General features: G+C 37.0%; 1 protein-coding gene across 1 annotated transcript in view; it reads left to right on the top strand.

Moving 5' to 3' along the window:
- The window catches only part of ACTR3 (actin related protein 3), a 73780-nt gene that overhangs the window by 46001 nt on the left and 11661 nt on the right, over window positions 1–16118 (top strand). Inside the window, exons 7-8 of the mRNA XM_023195902.2 lie at window positions 4063–4206; window positions 6256–6429. Coding sequence (XP_023051670.1) covers window positions 4063–4206; window positions 6256–6429 — 318 coding nt within the window. The remainder of the gene's footprint in view (window positions 1–4062; window positions 4207–6255; window positions 6430–16118) is intronic.

Here is a 16118-nt window from a genome sequence, read left to right as displayed (position 1 = left end):
TTCTTTGAGTACCTTAGTTTATTCATTAATAAAATGCAAATAATTGTCTTGTTTAAGGTCAACAAATAATAGGTAGTGAGGCTAGGATTTGACCTGATTCTGCCTTTCTTCAGTCTTTTCTTAACACCTACACATCTGAGCAGTACTATCAGTTTCTTGATCATTAGAATAGGTAATTTTCAGAATAGAAGTTATCAACATGGAACAGAATGAGTTTTAGTAAGGACATTAAGAATGGGGTATTCTGGCTGGTATGGTGGCTCATGCCTGTAATCCCAGCACTTTGGGAGGCCAAGGTGGGCAAGATCGCTTGAGCCTAGGAATTCAAGACCAGCAAGGGGGCAACATGGTGAAACCCTGTCTCTAAAAAAAATGCAAAAGTTAGATGAACATGGTGGTGCATGCCTGTAGTCCCAGCTACTCTGAAAGCTAAGGAGGAAAGATAACCTGAGGCCGGAGAGGTTCAGGCTGCAGTGAGCCATGATCTCACCACTGCACTCTAGCTTCTCTAGCTTGTGCAGCAGAGTGAGACCCTGTCTCCAAAAAAAAAAAAAAAGAAAAAGAAAAGAAAAGGTGGTGGGGGGTGGGTGGGTATTCCTGTTTATTGTTTACTTTTCCTTCCTCCTTTAGAATTAGTGGAGTATTTTTTATTATTCCATTTTCTCTTCTTTATTGGCTTATTAGCTATGCTGTATCTGTTATTTGTTTGTTTTTGGTGGTGGTTGTTGTATGGGTTGTAGTGAACATCTTTAACTTATCACTGTCTAATTACAAATAACATTCTACTACTTCATAAATAATTATACAACAGCTTTGACCTTCTCTAGTCTTTGTTCCTTTATTGTCATTCATTTTACTTTTATATGTTGTGAACTCAATAATATATTATTAACTTGTTTCATTTTGAGTGGTGTGTTAGTTTGCTAGAACTGCCATAATAAAGTACTTGGCTTCTAGCTGTCTATCTTCTTTTCATGTCTTCACATAGTCCTCCCCATACATGTCTGTCTGAATCTCCTCTTTTTTTTTTTTTTTTTTTTTTTTTGAGACGGAGTCTTGCTCTGCCACCCAGGCTGGAGTGCAGTGGCCAGATCTCAGCTGACTGCAAGCTCGGTTTACGCCATTCTCCTGCCTCAGCCTCCGGAGTAGCTGGGACTACAGGCGCCCGCCACCTCGCCTGGCTAGTTTTTTGTATTTTTTTAGTGGAGACGGGGTTTCACCGTGTTAGCCAGAATGGTCTTGATCTCCTGACCTCGTGATCCGCCCATCTCGGCCTCCCAAAGTGCTGGGATTACAGGCTTGAGCCACCGCGCCCGGCCTGAATCTCCTCTTAAGGACACCACTTATGTTGGATTAATGAGTTCATTTTAACTAGATACTACTTTGAATACCTTATCTCCGAAAAACAGTAATATTCTGAGATAGAGGTTAGGACTTCAACATGGGAATTTGGTAGGGAGGAAAAACACAATTAAGCCAGTAGCAAAAACTTATCTTTAAAAGATAACTTTTTGGAGACAGAGTCTTGCTCTGTCGCCCAGGCTGGAGTGCAGTGGTGCGATCTCAGCTCACTTCAACCTCCGCCTCCTGGGTTTAAGCGATTCTTGTGCCTCAGCCTCCTGAGTAGCTGGATAACAGATGTGCGTCACCAGGCCTGGCTAATTGTTTTTGTTTTTCAGTAGAGATGGGGTTTCACCGTGTTGCCCAGGCTGGTCTCAAACTCCTGGCCTCAAGCGATCCATCTGCCTTGGCCTCCCAAAAGTCCTGGGGTTACAGGTGTGAGCCACTGTGCCCGGCCTTGAAATAGAGTTCTTTAATTCACATACCATATCTAGTGCTCTCTGTTCCTTTGTGAAGGTCCACATTGCCACCTGGTATCGTTTTCCTTCTGTCAAAATGACATCCTTTAACATTTCTTATAGTGATGATCCACTGGCTCTGAATTCCTTCAACTTTTGTACATCTTTTGAAAAAGTCTTTATTCTCCTTTAGTTTTGAAAGATGATTTTTGCTTGGTATAGAAGGTTGACAGTTTTCTCCTGTAGATGTCACTCCACTGTCTTCTGGCTTACCTTGTTTCTGAAAATAAGTCAGCTGTTATGCTTGTGTATGTTTCTTTGAATGTAATGTTTATTTGGGTGGCTGTCTTCAAGATTTTCTTTTTATTCCTGGTTCATTGGTTTTTAGCAATTTGATTGTGACGTACCTAAGTAAAATTTTCTTTGTCTCTTCTCTTTAGGGTTCATTGAGCTTCTGGCATATATAGATTTGTAATTTTCATCATATTTGGAAAGTTTTTGTCTGTTATTGATTACATATTTTTTCTCTTCCCCTTTTCTCTCCTTTTGGTACTCTGATCACATGTATATTAGGCTGCTTCACAGTGTCTGAAAGGTCACTGATGCTCTGTTCATTTATTTTTTTTATAATCTTTTTCTTTATTTTTTCAGATAGTTTTTATTGCTCTTTCTTCAAATTCACTATTTTTTCTTCATGTGTAGTCTACTGTAATGTCATCTAGTGTTTTTTTGTCGTCTGGTAGATGTTTAAATTTCAGATACTGTATTTTTTTCTTTAGAAGTTCCATTTGGGTCTTTTTATGTCTTCCACTTCTCTCTTCCTCATGCTTATTGTTGACCTTCTTCATTATATGAAGTATATGGTTGCTGTTTTAATGTCCTTCTCATTCCTCTGTATTGTTTGATTTTTCTTCTCGTCAAGTGTTGTGTTTTCCTGCTTCCTTGCATGCTTTTAATTTTTGATCTGGTATACTATCCACTGTTGTGTGCTGTATTTTTGAAGTTCTTTGTAAGTATTTAGGATTTTTTTCCTGGGACATAGTTAAGATACCAGGGGCTCTTTTAAATGTTATTAAGCAGGTCCATAACAGGTTTTTGTCCAGAACTGGTTTGTCCCCATTCTTGAGGCAATATTTCTCTGAGGACTCTACTTGATGTCTTGTGTTTGAAAACATCTTTCAGCTTTGGCTAGTGGGATAGGGAACTATTTCTGGCCATGTGTGAGCTCGGGTGGGTGTTCTGTCTGTTTTTTTCTAGAGGTTCTTTCTCTCACCTTGATGGTTTCCTCACAGGAATGTGCTGATCAGTATTCAGTTAAGGAGATACTCTCTTCACATCTTCCCAGCTCTCCGTTGGTGCATCTCCTTCCCCTCCAATAATTTGGCCTATAAACTTTAGCCACTTTTGCCTTTCTGACCTTTAAATTCTATATCCCTAACTTAATGAGACCAGTTCTGTTTTAGTTCTCTTTCCCGTTGTTGTGGCCTCGTAACTTTCCCTAGGCAGTAGGATAGAGTGTTTGTAACATTCACTTTATTTGTTTCCCTTTTCTTAGAAAGTATCTCTGCCCTACTCTGCCAATTGTCAAATGTCTGAAAACCTTTATTTCTTATAAATTGTCCTTTTTTTAAGTTGAGAGGGTAAGTTCAGTCCCTAATATTCTGTCATGGCCAATGAAGGCATCCTTAATATTCTTTCCTAATGAAATTTAATTTTGCCACACTATTTGTTATACTTCTGACACATCAGTAAATTTGTGAATCAGTTCTACAGAATTTAGTTATTTGGCATTATGGTGGTGTGTGGAAAGCTTCAGGTTTGTGAATACATAAACCTGGATGTATTCACAGGTTACATACTGTAACCTGGATACATACTTCATTAGAAAAATGATAGGCACTTTGTCAAATTTCTTATGATGCATTCTAAATTATAATTACTGAAATTATAAATGATTTTAAAATAGTACTATCTGATATAAAGTCTGCTATCTAAACCATTTGATATTTATATTTTGAAATTTATTATTTCTGTGTTGTTATTTTAATCATAGTTACAAACTGTCAATGGGAAAATAAATCTCAAGTTGCTGGCCATTCTTAGTTACCGTTTCTGATGAATACAGGTGAATTCTGGGATAAAACAGTACTTAAGAATATGAATACACTAACTTGATAAATTGGTCTTTAATGGTTCATATTTTTAGGTTATATTAATTTTCAAAGCATTGAAAGTAAATTTGAAATCTTTTTCCCGCCTCTAGGCTGAAGGGTATGTGATTGGCAGCTGTATTAAACACATTCCAATTGCAGGACGAGATATAACATATTTTATTCAGCAACTGCTGAGAGACCGAGAAGTAGGAATCCCTCCAGAACAATCCTTGGAAACTGCTAAGGCAGTAAAGGTAAAAAGTGTGATAGAAGTGTAATTTAGTTAAAAATTAAAGTCACATTTATAACATTAACATGAGAAATTTTTAATTGAAGAACAGTACTTAAAATAATCTTGTTAACCAGTTATAAATTATTACTCTTAAGTGTATTTATATTTTCTCTGTATTTCTTGCAAGAAAATTATTATTACAACAGTTTGTCTATTTTCTTCATATTTTATATTTGAGAGGAGTAATATATAAGAACATTTTACCAAATGAGTTCTCCATAAACTTTTGTGATTCTCTTTATTAAAAATAATTATTTCACTGTAAAGTGCTTGCATCTCAATTTCTTCACTGAATTCTTTATTTTAATTCGAAAAGCTTTTGTCATAAAAATTATTTTGATACAATTGATTCATTGTGCTATAGTATAGAGGCAGTGTTAGCTCAAGTGATAGGGCACATAGAAGAAAAACATGAAGGCTATCTAAAGTATTTTTTAAATTTTTTCTGCCATGTAAGTATTATATCAATGCTTCATGCAAACTATCAAAATACTTTAGCATCATCTTTCAAACTTATTATTTGCCACATAACCAAAAAAATTTCAGTGGGTCTCACATGTTTTGAAAAGTAAAACTGCCCTGGCAAAAGTAACTTTTACTTATTTGTCTCTCTTTGCATGTTTTTTTTTTTTTTTAATTACTTAATACATTTTTAAATTTTTTATTTCTTATTTTTATTGATTTATTTTTTATAGAGATGGAATCTTGTTCTGTTACCCAAGCTAGAGTGCAGTGGCACAATCATGGCTCACTGCAGCCTCAAACTTCTGGGCTCATGTGATCCTCCTGCCTCAGCCTCCTGAGTAGCTAGAACTGCAGGTGCCTATCACCATGTCTGGCCAAGTTTTTGTAGCGATGGAGGTCTTGCTATGTTGCCCAGGCTGGTGGTGAACTCCTGACCTTAAGCAATCCTCCTGCCTCAGAATCTCCAAGTGCTAGATGTGAGCCACCATGCCTGGGTCTCTTTGCATGTTTATGGGATTTTCCTTGCTCGTCAGAGCTTATTAAGAATGAAAATTTATCAACTATTTCCTAGGTAGTAAATTAGTAAATGACTGCCAAAAGTTACCCCAAGTTGGTGGCATAAGAATTAAATATATAAAAAGTTAATGTGAATGCTACTGATTCAACATCTTTGGGAAATCTGTAAAATTAAAGCAAAATGAGAAAACACCAGAGATTTAAATCTATTCCAGAGAAGACTGATGGTCAGTTCTTTGTCATTCCCACTTCCAAGGTTTGGAGAAGACCTCAAATAGTGTAATCAAATGTCTTTTGTTTCCAGTATTTTTTCTCTTTGTGTATTTTGATTATTACTAGTAATATTTGCAACTATCTCGGATGGAGCCTGTGATGTATAAAAATACTGGAAAAGGAAGGTTTTTTTAAAAAAAATATATATATAGGCTGGCAGTTGGGAGTTTATAAATTACAAATATGATGTTACAATCTATAATATATTTTTCAGTGTTTTTGATGAAAACTTTTACTTAGGTGTCATATAACCAAATATGCAACAAAATAGAGTAATTTATATTTTTAGCCTTCTTTCTTTGCTCATTTATTTACTCAGACTGTAATCAGTTTTGTTTCAGATATTAAGGATCTAATTAATTTGTGTGGTTATCACAATTATTACCTATTCTTCAGTTCTATATTTTATTTATTCTCCTTACCTAGAGCACAAGATTCATTATTACTGAGACAGAAAGTGTTGAATGACATTAATGAACATTTTCAGGAAATAACACTGAAGTAGAAATCAGCTCTCCAATCTCTCAAATATTGTTTATATTTAAAGTCATAAAATATGTGTAGGAGATGAGTATGTTTATTTGTACTACACATATGATAACATCCTAACATAAATTTTACTCTCAGCTTAATTTCCTAATTTTATTTTCTGAAGAGTTTTTTTTTTAATTTGATTCTATTTACTGAAAACATGCCATTCTTTTTTACTGTTCCTATAATAAGCAAAAAAAAATACTTTTGTTTCTTTGTTTTTCAGGAGCGTTATAGTTATGTCTGCCCAGATTTAGTAAAAGAATTTAACAAGTATGATACAGATGGGTCAAAATGGATTAAACAGTATACTGGAATCAATGCTATCTCAAAGAAAGAATTTTCTATCGATGTTGGTTATGAGAGATTTTTGGGACCTGAAATCTTTTTTCATCCAGAGGTAAGTTTTTTTTTAATGGAATTGTTTAAAAATACTCAACAGCAAATATCAATTAATGGATATTCAGAGAGAATTGATCTCAAAAACTTTTATTAGTATACTAAAATAAAACCATTTGAGTTTTTATGAAAAGTTTTATTAAGTTTTATGAAATTTTTAAAGAAAAAAATTTGCTTTTGTTTAAACAAACAAAATTGTTGCTATTTTTTGTAGATTTAGAAAAAACTTTTTTTTTTAATATGGGGGCTTATGTGGGGGGTCTTGGGAAGAGGGGAGCCCTTAAATTTTTTTTTCTTCCCTCAGTCGTGGCCTCAGGTAAAGTTTTGTAATCATTTAAATAAAATATTTTGGGAAAGGTTATAGAAAGCTCCCCCCTCCCCATTTGTGTAAAATGACCATTATACAAAGAACCTTCAACTGACGATTAAAATGTAGAACTAGTAGCAAAATAGTCTTCTCTCTGTGAAGTTTTAGCAACATAAAGGCTTTATTAAATTAAGAAATACATGCTTTTAATAATGGAAAATTCTTCTGGTAACTTAGTATCAGAATTATAACTTTATTAATAGAATCACTAATATTGCTTATTTAATGTTAATAATAGTTATTTTTAAAATTTTGTTTATTCACTCAGCAAATGTTAAATGGTTTGGATTTTCATGATCCCAGCTTAAATTAAGCACTGGGTATTCAAAGATGAAAAATTACTTTATCTTGCTCTTATTGAGCTCAAAGAATAAAAGAGATGAATATTTAAACAGGTAGGGTTACAGATGCTTTAATGAGTACATGTATCTGGTGAGGGCACAGGAACAAAGAACATCTAAGTCTGCTTGGGAGAACATCTCAGAGGAGATAATGGTTGAACTGAGACTTAAAGGATGAATGGGTGTTTGTCAGTTGTGTGGTAGGGGAGTATATGTATTTTTGACAGATTGGTAGGAGAGGGATCCAGATAGGTATTCATGGACCATGTCTTGAAGGGCAGATATGCTATGCAAGGGAGTTAGCTGGATTCTGTAGTCATGCAAAAATTTTAAGCATAGAAGATATTATTTGCCATATTAGGGAGGTTACTCTCACAGCATTGGTTTGGACGGGTTGGAACAGAGGTGTGAATTGTGTTGGAAACAGGTGATTTTACTACAGTATTTTAGATGAAGGATGAATAGTATTTGTGGGTCAATGAGAATGAGGAAGGAGGTGAGAGAAAAATAGAGTCAACATAATTAGTAATTGCTTAGATATGAGGGGAGCAAGAATATGAGGAATCTGTGATAATTCCCAGGTTTGTAACTTGGGCAGCCCAATGTGCCATCCACTGAGATTTGTAATACTGAAGGGGAGGAGTAGGTGAAATAGACACAGATGAATTTATTATATGCATCTTTTAAAATGTTCAAAAACAAATACTCGGGTGTTGTAAAGTCATCACCATATGTGGGGCACAAAGGAAGAGGTTGGCTGAGAAGAGGCTGTGGAATAGAAAGATGAAGAATAGGGTGTTCGTCAACACAGACACATGGACAGGCTGAGTAAGTGGAACCTGCAAAGAATCCTAAAGATGACAGAGAGGTAGAAGCCAAGCTAAAGGATTATGGTCATAAAATTGAGAGAAGTGAATGTTGCAAGAAGGAAAGGTAAATAGTGCCAGTTGCTGCAGTGAAGTAACATTAGAGGAAACCTTAGAAGTACTTGGAGTTTTTCAGCATCTAGGTTGTCGGTGATCATAGGGGAACAGTTTCAATGGAGTGATACATTAGAGCAGCTTGTTGCCTCAATGAGAGGTGAAGGTTTAGAAATCAGCAGTGTGGACATTCTGAGAGATGGCTATGAAAGAAAAAGACAGTGGACTAGTAAGAATTCAGTTACGAGAATAAAGCTCAAGATAGTTTTAATTTTTAAGAGGGCTTACTCCCGTGACAGGAGGGAAGGAATTAAGAATAGGTACAGGAAAATGAACTAGGAAGGGCAGAGGCACAGGTAGGTAGTTGAAGAAGTTCATCATCATAGTTCATAGTTTTAATTTTTTTGTGAGGTAGAATCAAACTTATGTTCTAGGAGAAGGGATTGGACGTAAAATTGAGGGCTTGTGAAGCATAATGACTTCATATTTACTGTTGAGGGGAATTGAGAGGGTGACTAGTGAGAGCTTTACTCAAGGTAGCAGATTAGATACCCAAAACTTTCAGTTGTACAGTAGTGTCCCCTCCCCTCCCCCAGATAGTTGTGGGAAAGGAGCAAAAGGTTTTGACAAGGCAGAGATTAAAGTATTGCAGCATAGAGGAGGGAGCAAATCCTGAAAGCTGAATTACCTAGGGATAGTGAGGGACACAGGGATTGGAGATCATGATAAATTGACACATAATAATTGTGAATTGGTAGCAGAAGAGGGAGCATGAGAAAGATAAGGAATTGTGGTCAGACTAGTATACTGGAGTGTGAAGGTTTTTGGTGGTACATTTTCTTTGCAGTTTCTCAAAAAATAAAAAGGATGTATACACACAGCTTTAAAGGTCAGAGAACACTGACAGACTTAAAATTAGCAGCTCTTCACCCTCCTGCCATTTTGTTCTATAGAGCATCCTTTAGCTCTTAGTTATTGCTATTGGTATTAACCCCCAGGTTTCTAAATACTGTGATGGTATTACAGGAACATGGATGGAACTGTTTCTTGATATGTCACTGTTAGTGGTTTCAATGCTAGCCCCCTTTTAGATTAGTTATTTCTAGACTCTCTTTTCTTCCAGCCTGCCCACGTGTGAAGTTATTGTTATTAGGTAAATCATTAGTACTGTGATATTTATAGTATTATACCTGAGACTGTTGTTCAGTTTTGAGGCAAGTAATGTGATTCTTTTCCCTTAAAATTCAGCTTTTCCAAAACTTTCACCTTGTTTATTCATTTGCTTCATTTTCTTTTTTTTTTTTAACTTTAAGTTCAGGGGTACAAGTACAGATTTGTTATATAGGTAAACTTTTGTCATGGAGGTTGTACAGATTATTTTGTCCCCAAGCATTAAGTCTAGTATCCGTTAGCTATTTAAAAGTGAGAACATGCAGTAATTGGTTTTCTGTTCTTGCATTGGTTTGCTGAGGATAACGGCCCCCAGCTCCATACATGTTCCTGCAAAGAACATGACCTCATTCTTTTTTTTAGCTGCATAGTATTTCATGGTGTGTATGTACCACATATTCTTTATCCAGTCTACCATTGATGGGCATTTAGGTTGATTCCATGTCTTTACTTTTGTGAAGTGCTACAGTGAACATACATACGTATGCGTGTGTCTTTATGATAGAACAATGTGTACTCCTTTGGGTATGTGGGATTGCTGGGTTGAATATTTATGTTTTAGGTTCTTGAGGAATTGCCACACTGTTTTCCACAATGGTTGAACTAATTTACACTTCCACCAACAGAGTATAAGCGTTTCTTTTTCTTTCCAACCTTGCCAGCACCTTTTTTAAAAAAATTTTATTTATTTATTTATTTATTTTTATGACAGAATTTAAAAAAAAATTTTTTTTTTATTATTATACTTTAAGTTCTGGGGTACACGCGCACAATGTGCAGGTTTGTTACATATGCATACCTGTGCCATGTTGGTGTGCTGCACCCATCAACTCGTCAGCACCCATCAATTCATCATTTACATCAGGTATAACTCCCAATGCAATCCCTCCCCCCGCTCCCCACGACAGGCCCCGGTGCATGACGCTCCCCCTCCCGAGTCCAAGTGATCTCATTGTTCAGTTCCCACCTATGAGTGAGAACATGCGGTGTTTGGTTTTCTGTTCTTGTGATAGTTTGCTAAGAGTGATGGTTTCCAGCTGCATCCATGTCCCTACAAAGGACGCAAACTCATCCTTTTTTATGGCTGCATAGTATTCCATGGTGTATATGTGCCACATTTTCTTAATCCAGTCTGTCACTGATGGACATTTGGGTTGATTCCAAGTCTTTGCTATTGTGAATAGTGCCGCAATAAACATACGTGTGCATGTGTCTTTATAGCAGCATGATTTATAATCCTTTGGGTATATACCCAGTAGTGGGATGGCTGGGTCATATGGTACATCTAGTTCTAGATCCTTGAGGAATTGCCATACTGTTTTCCATAATGGTTGAACTAGTTTACAATCCCACCAACAGTGTAAAAGTGTTCCTTTTTCTTTCCAACCTTGCCAGCACCTTTTTTTTTTTTTAATTTTATTTATTTTAAAAAAAATTTTCTCTTTCCTTCATTTTTTAGGAGGGATGTTGTGAGAATAATTTTTGACTTTTTAATAGCCATTCTAACTGGTATGAGATGGTATCTCACTGTGGTTTTGATTTGCATTTTTCTAATGATCAGTGATGTTGAGATTTTTTTCATATGATTATTGGCCACATATATGTCTTCTTTAGAAAATTGTTCAGGTCTTCTGCGCACTTTTTAATGGGGTTGTTTTTTTTTCCTTGTAAATTTATTTAAGTTCATTATAGATGCTGCATATTAGACCTTTGTCAGATGTGTAATTTGCAAAAATGTTCTCCCATTCTGTAGGTTGTCTGTTTACTCTGCTGATAGTTTCTTTTGCTGTGCAGAAGCTCTTTAGTTTAATTATATCCCATTTGTCATTTTTTGCTTTTGCCACCTTGATCATGGAATCTTTGCCTGTACTCCTGTCCAGAATGGTATAATTTGCTTCATTTTGTGCATTCATTCCTTCATTTATTTATTGGGGTTCGAATTAACTGTCTTGTTATACAAGGTGTGGAAGGGAACCGAGGAGGGTGGGTCTCATTCTATTTAGAGGATTTTAACAGTTTCTTTCTTTTTTTTCAAGCCTTATTTCACCTTTACTTATATGGTTTGTTACACCTTCAATTCCTGGGACTTTAGAAGGTTCTTGATTGACTTCTTACCAATATGCCCTTTTAGTATCTCTTCTTGCCCTGCAAACAAGATTGAAATATTTTATTCATTTTTTTTTTGGCCCTGTTTCATGCTTGGTCATTTATCTTTCCTTTTAATTCTCTTGCTGTCATTTTAGTGGAGACAGTTTAGTCTCTCCAAGAGACTGGAGAGATAACCACATGTAGCTGGAAGTTAGGACAGATTTTTGTATGGACCGTTTATATGTGAGTAGATTAATAGAAGTGTGTGAGACCTCATTTCAGTTAAGGCACATCAATTAATTTGAAATTAAAATCTTAGAGAAAAATATTAAAGCTCCAAGTTGGAGACAGGAATTAGAAAATTGCAGAAAATCCTAAACAAATGTCCTGTATAAATAGGATTATGACCACAAGATGGATAATAGCATGGGATATAGGAGATGAGCATTTGAATGGAATATGCTTGACAAATGAGCTTAGCTGATGCCTTGGTTTCTTAAAAACCTTGAAGTAGGCTGGTTGTGGTGGCTCACGCCTATAATCCCAGCACTCTGGGAAGCCAAGGTGAGCGAATCACTCAAGCCCAGGAGTTTAAGACCAGCTTGGGCAACATGGCTAGAGCCCGTCTTTACCAAAAAACAAAAAAAATTAGCCAGGCGTGTGGTGTGTGCCTGTAGTCCAGCTACTTGGGAGGCTGAGATGAGAGTATTGCTTGAGCCCGGGAGGTCGAGGCTGCAATGAGCTGGCATTGTACCATTGTATTCCAGTCTGGGCAACAGAGCAAGACCCTGTCTCATAAATACATAACCCTGAAGCTTTAGATATGTAAATGAAATGTGTTTCATATTGCTTAGGAAAGATATAGTTGGCTGGATGAAAATGTGTCTTGCTGCTAATGTTTCATGTATCATTTTTTCTATTAATTTGAATAACCTTTATTGTTTGATACACCAATTTTTCTTTGTTAATTTTTTAACTTTAAAACATTTTCTATTGTCTATAGCTTTATGTTCCTTATAAGTAATTTCTTCTATGAGAAACCCGTTTCTCTTTTTTAAAAACCTGTTTTGTTTTCTCTTTTTTTAAAGGCTGTTTTTAAAAATCAGTTATATATATGCACATGGTTTAAAAGTCTTGGTCTACGGATCCTAACAAAAACTAGGAGTACCCTGCTTGTTTCTTTCCCCGTTTTCTATTTCTAGAGATAACAACTTCAAACTCTTCTTAGTTGCTTCTTTTGCCGATTGCCTCCTTAGCTATGTATTGCTTGGTTATATTGCAACTTCAAATTTTTTTTCAGTGTTAGGCGCTTTTTTTATTTTCTTTTGGAAACAGGGTCTTGCTTTGTCACTCAGTGCAGTGGCTCAGTCATGGCTCACTGCAGCCTCCCCAGGCTCAGGTGATCCTCCCACCTCTGACTCCCAAGTAGCTGGGACTACAGCTATGTGCCACCACTTCCAGCTAATTTTTGTATTTTTCGTAGAAACAGGGTTTTACCAGGTTTCCCAGGCTGGTCTTGAACTCCTGGGCTGGAGCAGTTCACCACCTTGGCCTCCCGAAGCGCTGGGATTATAGGAAGGAGTCACTGTGCCCAGCCCTGTGTTAGGAGTTGTCTGTCGAATTCCAGCTATGGAAGAGGAAGTTTTTTTTTTAAATCCTTCTTCTATCATCACAGACAGAACCTTTCTATTCCCTTTTCATCTCATTAGTTACATTATAATTTCAAGTAGGTTGAAATTCAGTGCTTATGTTTTTGTGACCGCAAATTTTGTTCATATCTGAGCCATGTAGTTAACCATGAAATCTTTTTCCTTCCTATAAGTGTTTTCCATGAAGTTAATAATAATCTCTTTGATTAGTGCTAAAATAATACCATTCATTCATCTCCAAATTCTCTTCAGTAGTCATATAAATCTCTTCTCAGGATATTCAGATGTATAGGGTTTATTCATCAGTTTAATTTTCTGAAATGTCTGTTCCCAGTCTGAACTTGCTTCTTTCTGTACCCAGTATAGAGTGGCCGTATTCCTTTAATATCATTCTAGGGATTCCCTTTCCCTCTCTCATGTTGGATATCTTTTTCCTGTATCCTATGTCTTTTTCACTCCTACTGTTCAGTTCTTTATTTTGGTGATCATCTGCCAATAGAGTTCCTTTTAGGGTATACGAGAGAGGAAAATGTCGAGACCTTATGTGTCTGAAGTGTATTCATTTTATCTTCACGCTTGTTGATAGTTTGGTTATAGAATTCTAAATTGGAAATAATTTTCCTTCAGCATTTTGAAGCCGTTGCGTAATTGCTTTCCATTATAATATGAAGTTAATAAAAGCTGATTTATATGTATAGGACCTGTTTTTTTTTTTTTTTTCCTCCTGTACAGATGTTTGTAGGATCTTCCCTTTGTCCCCTAGCATTTCTGGTTTTTTGTTTGTTTGTTTTTGTCTTTTTGTTTTAATCTGTAGGTTATTTCTTCAACTTTACCTACTGAGTTTTCTATTGGAGTTTTAAAATTTCTGGCAACATTTTTAATCCTCAAGAGCTTCCCCCACCCCTACTTTTGAATATTCTTTTTAAAATGCTACCTTTTTCCTATTTCATTGTTGTCTATCTGCTGGCTCTTTAAGGATATTAATCATAGGGTTTCTTGTTTTGTTTTTATTTTTTAGTTTTCTTCTTTCTATAGTCTCGTCCAAGTTGCTTAGTCTGTTTCGAGTTGGTTTTTCTGTTTCAGTTGCTATGTTTTTCCCGCTAGAGACTTTTGCAGACTAGTCATTCAAGAAGGGGACACTAGGCTGGGCGCAGTGACTCACGCCTGTAATCCCAGCACTTTGGGTGGGTGAATCACCTGAGGTCAGGAGTTAGAGACCAGCCTGGCCAATATGGCAAAATGCCGTCTCTACTAAAAATACAAAAAATTAGTTGGGCGTGGTGGCGGGCACTTGTAATTCCAGCTACTCAGGAGGCTGAGGCAGAAGAATCACTTGAACCTGGATCGCGCCATTGCTATCCAGCCTGGGCAACAAGAACGAAGCTCCACTTCAGGAAAAAAAAAAAAAAAAAAGGCGGGGAGGAGTCACTAGAAACCTGATTGGATGTCTGAGTTTTGTGGGTGGGGCTTGTTGACTGTGCCTTTTCTTTGGGGGAATGCCATATATGTGTTACTTTAGGTCTTTTTAGCTACTTCCCAGAGAAGACTCCTGGCTGCTGGCTAAAGACTGGCAGCCAAGTGGGAAGAGACTTTGCAGGTTGCCTACCTTCATGTAAAACTCCCCTTATAGTACTTTCTGCTGTGTATTAGAGTCGTGGAAACTCTTTTCTTCAGTGTAGAGAATAGTATTCACCACTTTTTTCTTTGGATGAGGAGGCGGCATTTGATGCTGCTTTGGAGAGGATCTAGAGCTTTAACAGCTTCTTAGAGAGACTTTCAACCCGTCCTTCTTCCTGGCCTCCTTCCATCTCAATTCAAAGCTACCCGGGTCAGCAAGTTCTTTGGGGGATGTGGAGAGGGAATTTTTGGTATAAAATAGCTTGGTTCTTGTTTTTTACTGATGACTTTTTTTTTTTTTTTTTTTTTTTTGAGACGGAGTCTCGCTCTGTTGCCCGGCTGGAGTGCAGTGGCCGGATCTCAGCTCACTGCAAGCTCCACCTCCCGGGTTTTATGCCATTCTCCTGCCTCAGCCTCCGGAGTAGCTGGGACTACAGGCGCCCGCCACCTCGCCCGGCTAGTTTTTTTGTATTTTTAGTAGAGACGGGGTTTCACCGTGTTAGCCAGGATGGTCTCGATCTCCTGACCTCGTGATCCGCCCGTCTCGGCCTCCCAAAGTGCTGGGATTACAGGCTTGAGCCACCGCGCCCGGCCTACTGATGACTTATTAAGTGTTTTGAAGTGTTTGCAACATCTTGTCCATCTGCTCTCCAGCTTACCAAATTTGTTGTTGGTTTTGCTTTGCTCTCAATACTTTTATTTTTCCTTTAAAAAATTCTCAGGCCGGGTGCGGTGGCTCATGCCTTTAATCCCAGCAGTTTGGGAGGCCTAGGCGGGTGAATCGTGAGCTCAGGAGTTCGAGACCAGCCCGACCAACATGGTGAAAGCCTATCTCTACTAAAAATACAAAAAAAGAGAGAAAAAATTAGCTGGGCGTGGTGGCATGTGCCTGTATTCCCAGTTGCTCAGGAGGCTGAGGCAGGAGAATCGCTTGGATCCAGGAGGCGGAGATTGCAGTGAGCGGAGATGGCGCCACTGAACTCCAGCCTGGTGACAGAGTGATGCTCCGTCTCAAAAAAAGAAAAAGAAAAAAAAATTCTCTTTACTGGTATTTTGAGTAGTGTTTTGGAAGAGAACAAAATTAGATACATATGTTTATTTACTTCACTATGTTTTCTCAAAATAGACCTGATTTTTGTATTTTATGAAGTGTGTCATACACACCTTTTTTTGTGTGTGTGGTTTTAGATGGATACTTCTGTGTCCTAGTTCCTCTGTCATTTGAAGGATTCACTTGGTTTTTTGTTTCAACTAGATGAAAGTGTAGGCATCTGAACTGTCCAGTACTTCAGCACTGAGGATAAAATATATGAAAAAATAAGGAGATTTATTTTTGTAGTTCTGTAAGTTCATCACAAATACTAGAAATAGCTGTTTTTAGAAGGAGTGGGTTTGGCATTTGGATTTTGTTTTTAAAAGGAAATTTTTTGTTTTTTTTAACAAAATCATCCTAAGGTTTTAAAACTTGCGTAATAACTTTCCAGGTATAGGAAAGATTTGGACTGCTGTGTTTATTTGGGTATATTTGCTACTTCCTG

Source organism: Piliocolobus tephrosceles, chromosome 11, assembly GCF_002776525.5.
Source record: "Piliocolobus tephrosceles isolate RC106 chromosome 11, ASM277652v3, whole genome shotgun sequence".
Classification (NCBI taxonomy): Eukaryota; Metazoa; Chordata; class Mammalia; order Primates; family Cercopithecidae; genus Piliocolobus; species Piliocolobus tephrosceles.
The sequence above is the reverse complement of the archived record's forward strand: the minus strand, read 5'-3'. Positions and strand labels throughout refer to the sequence as shown.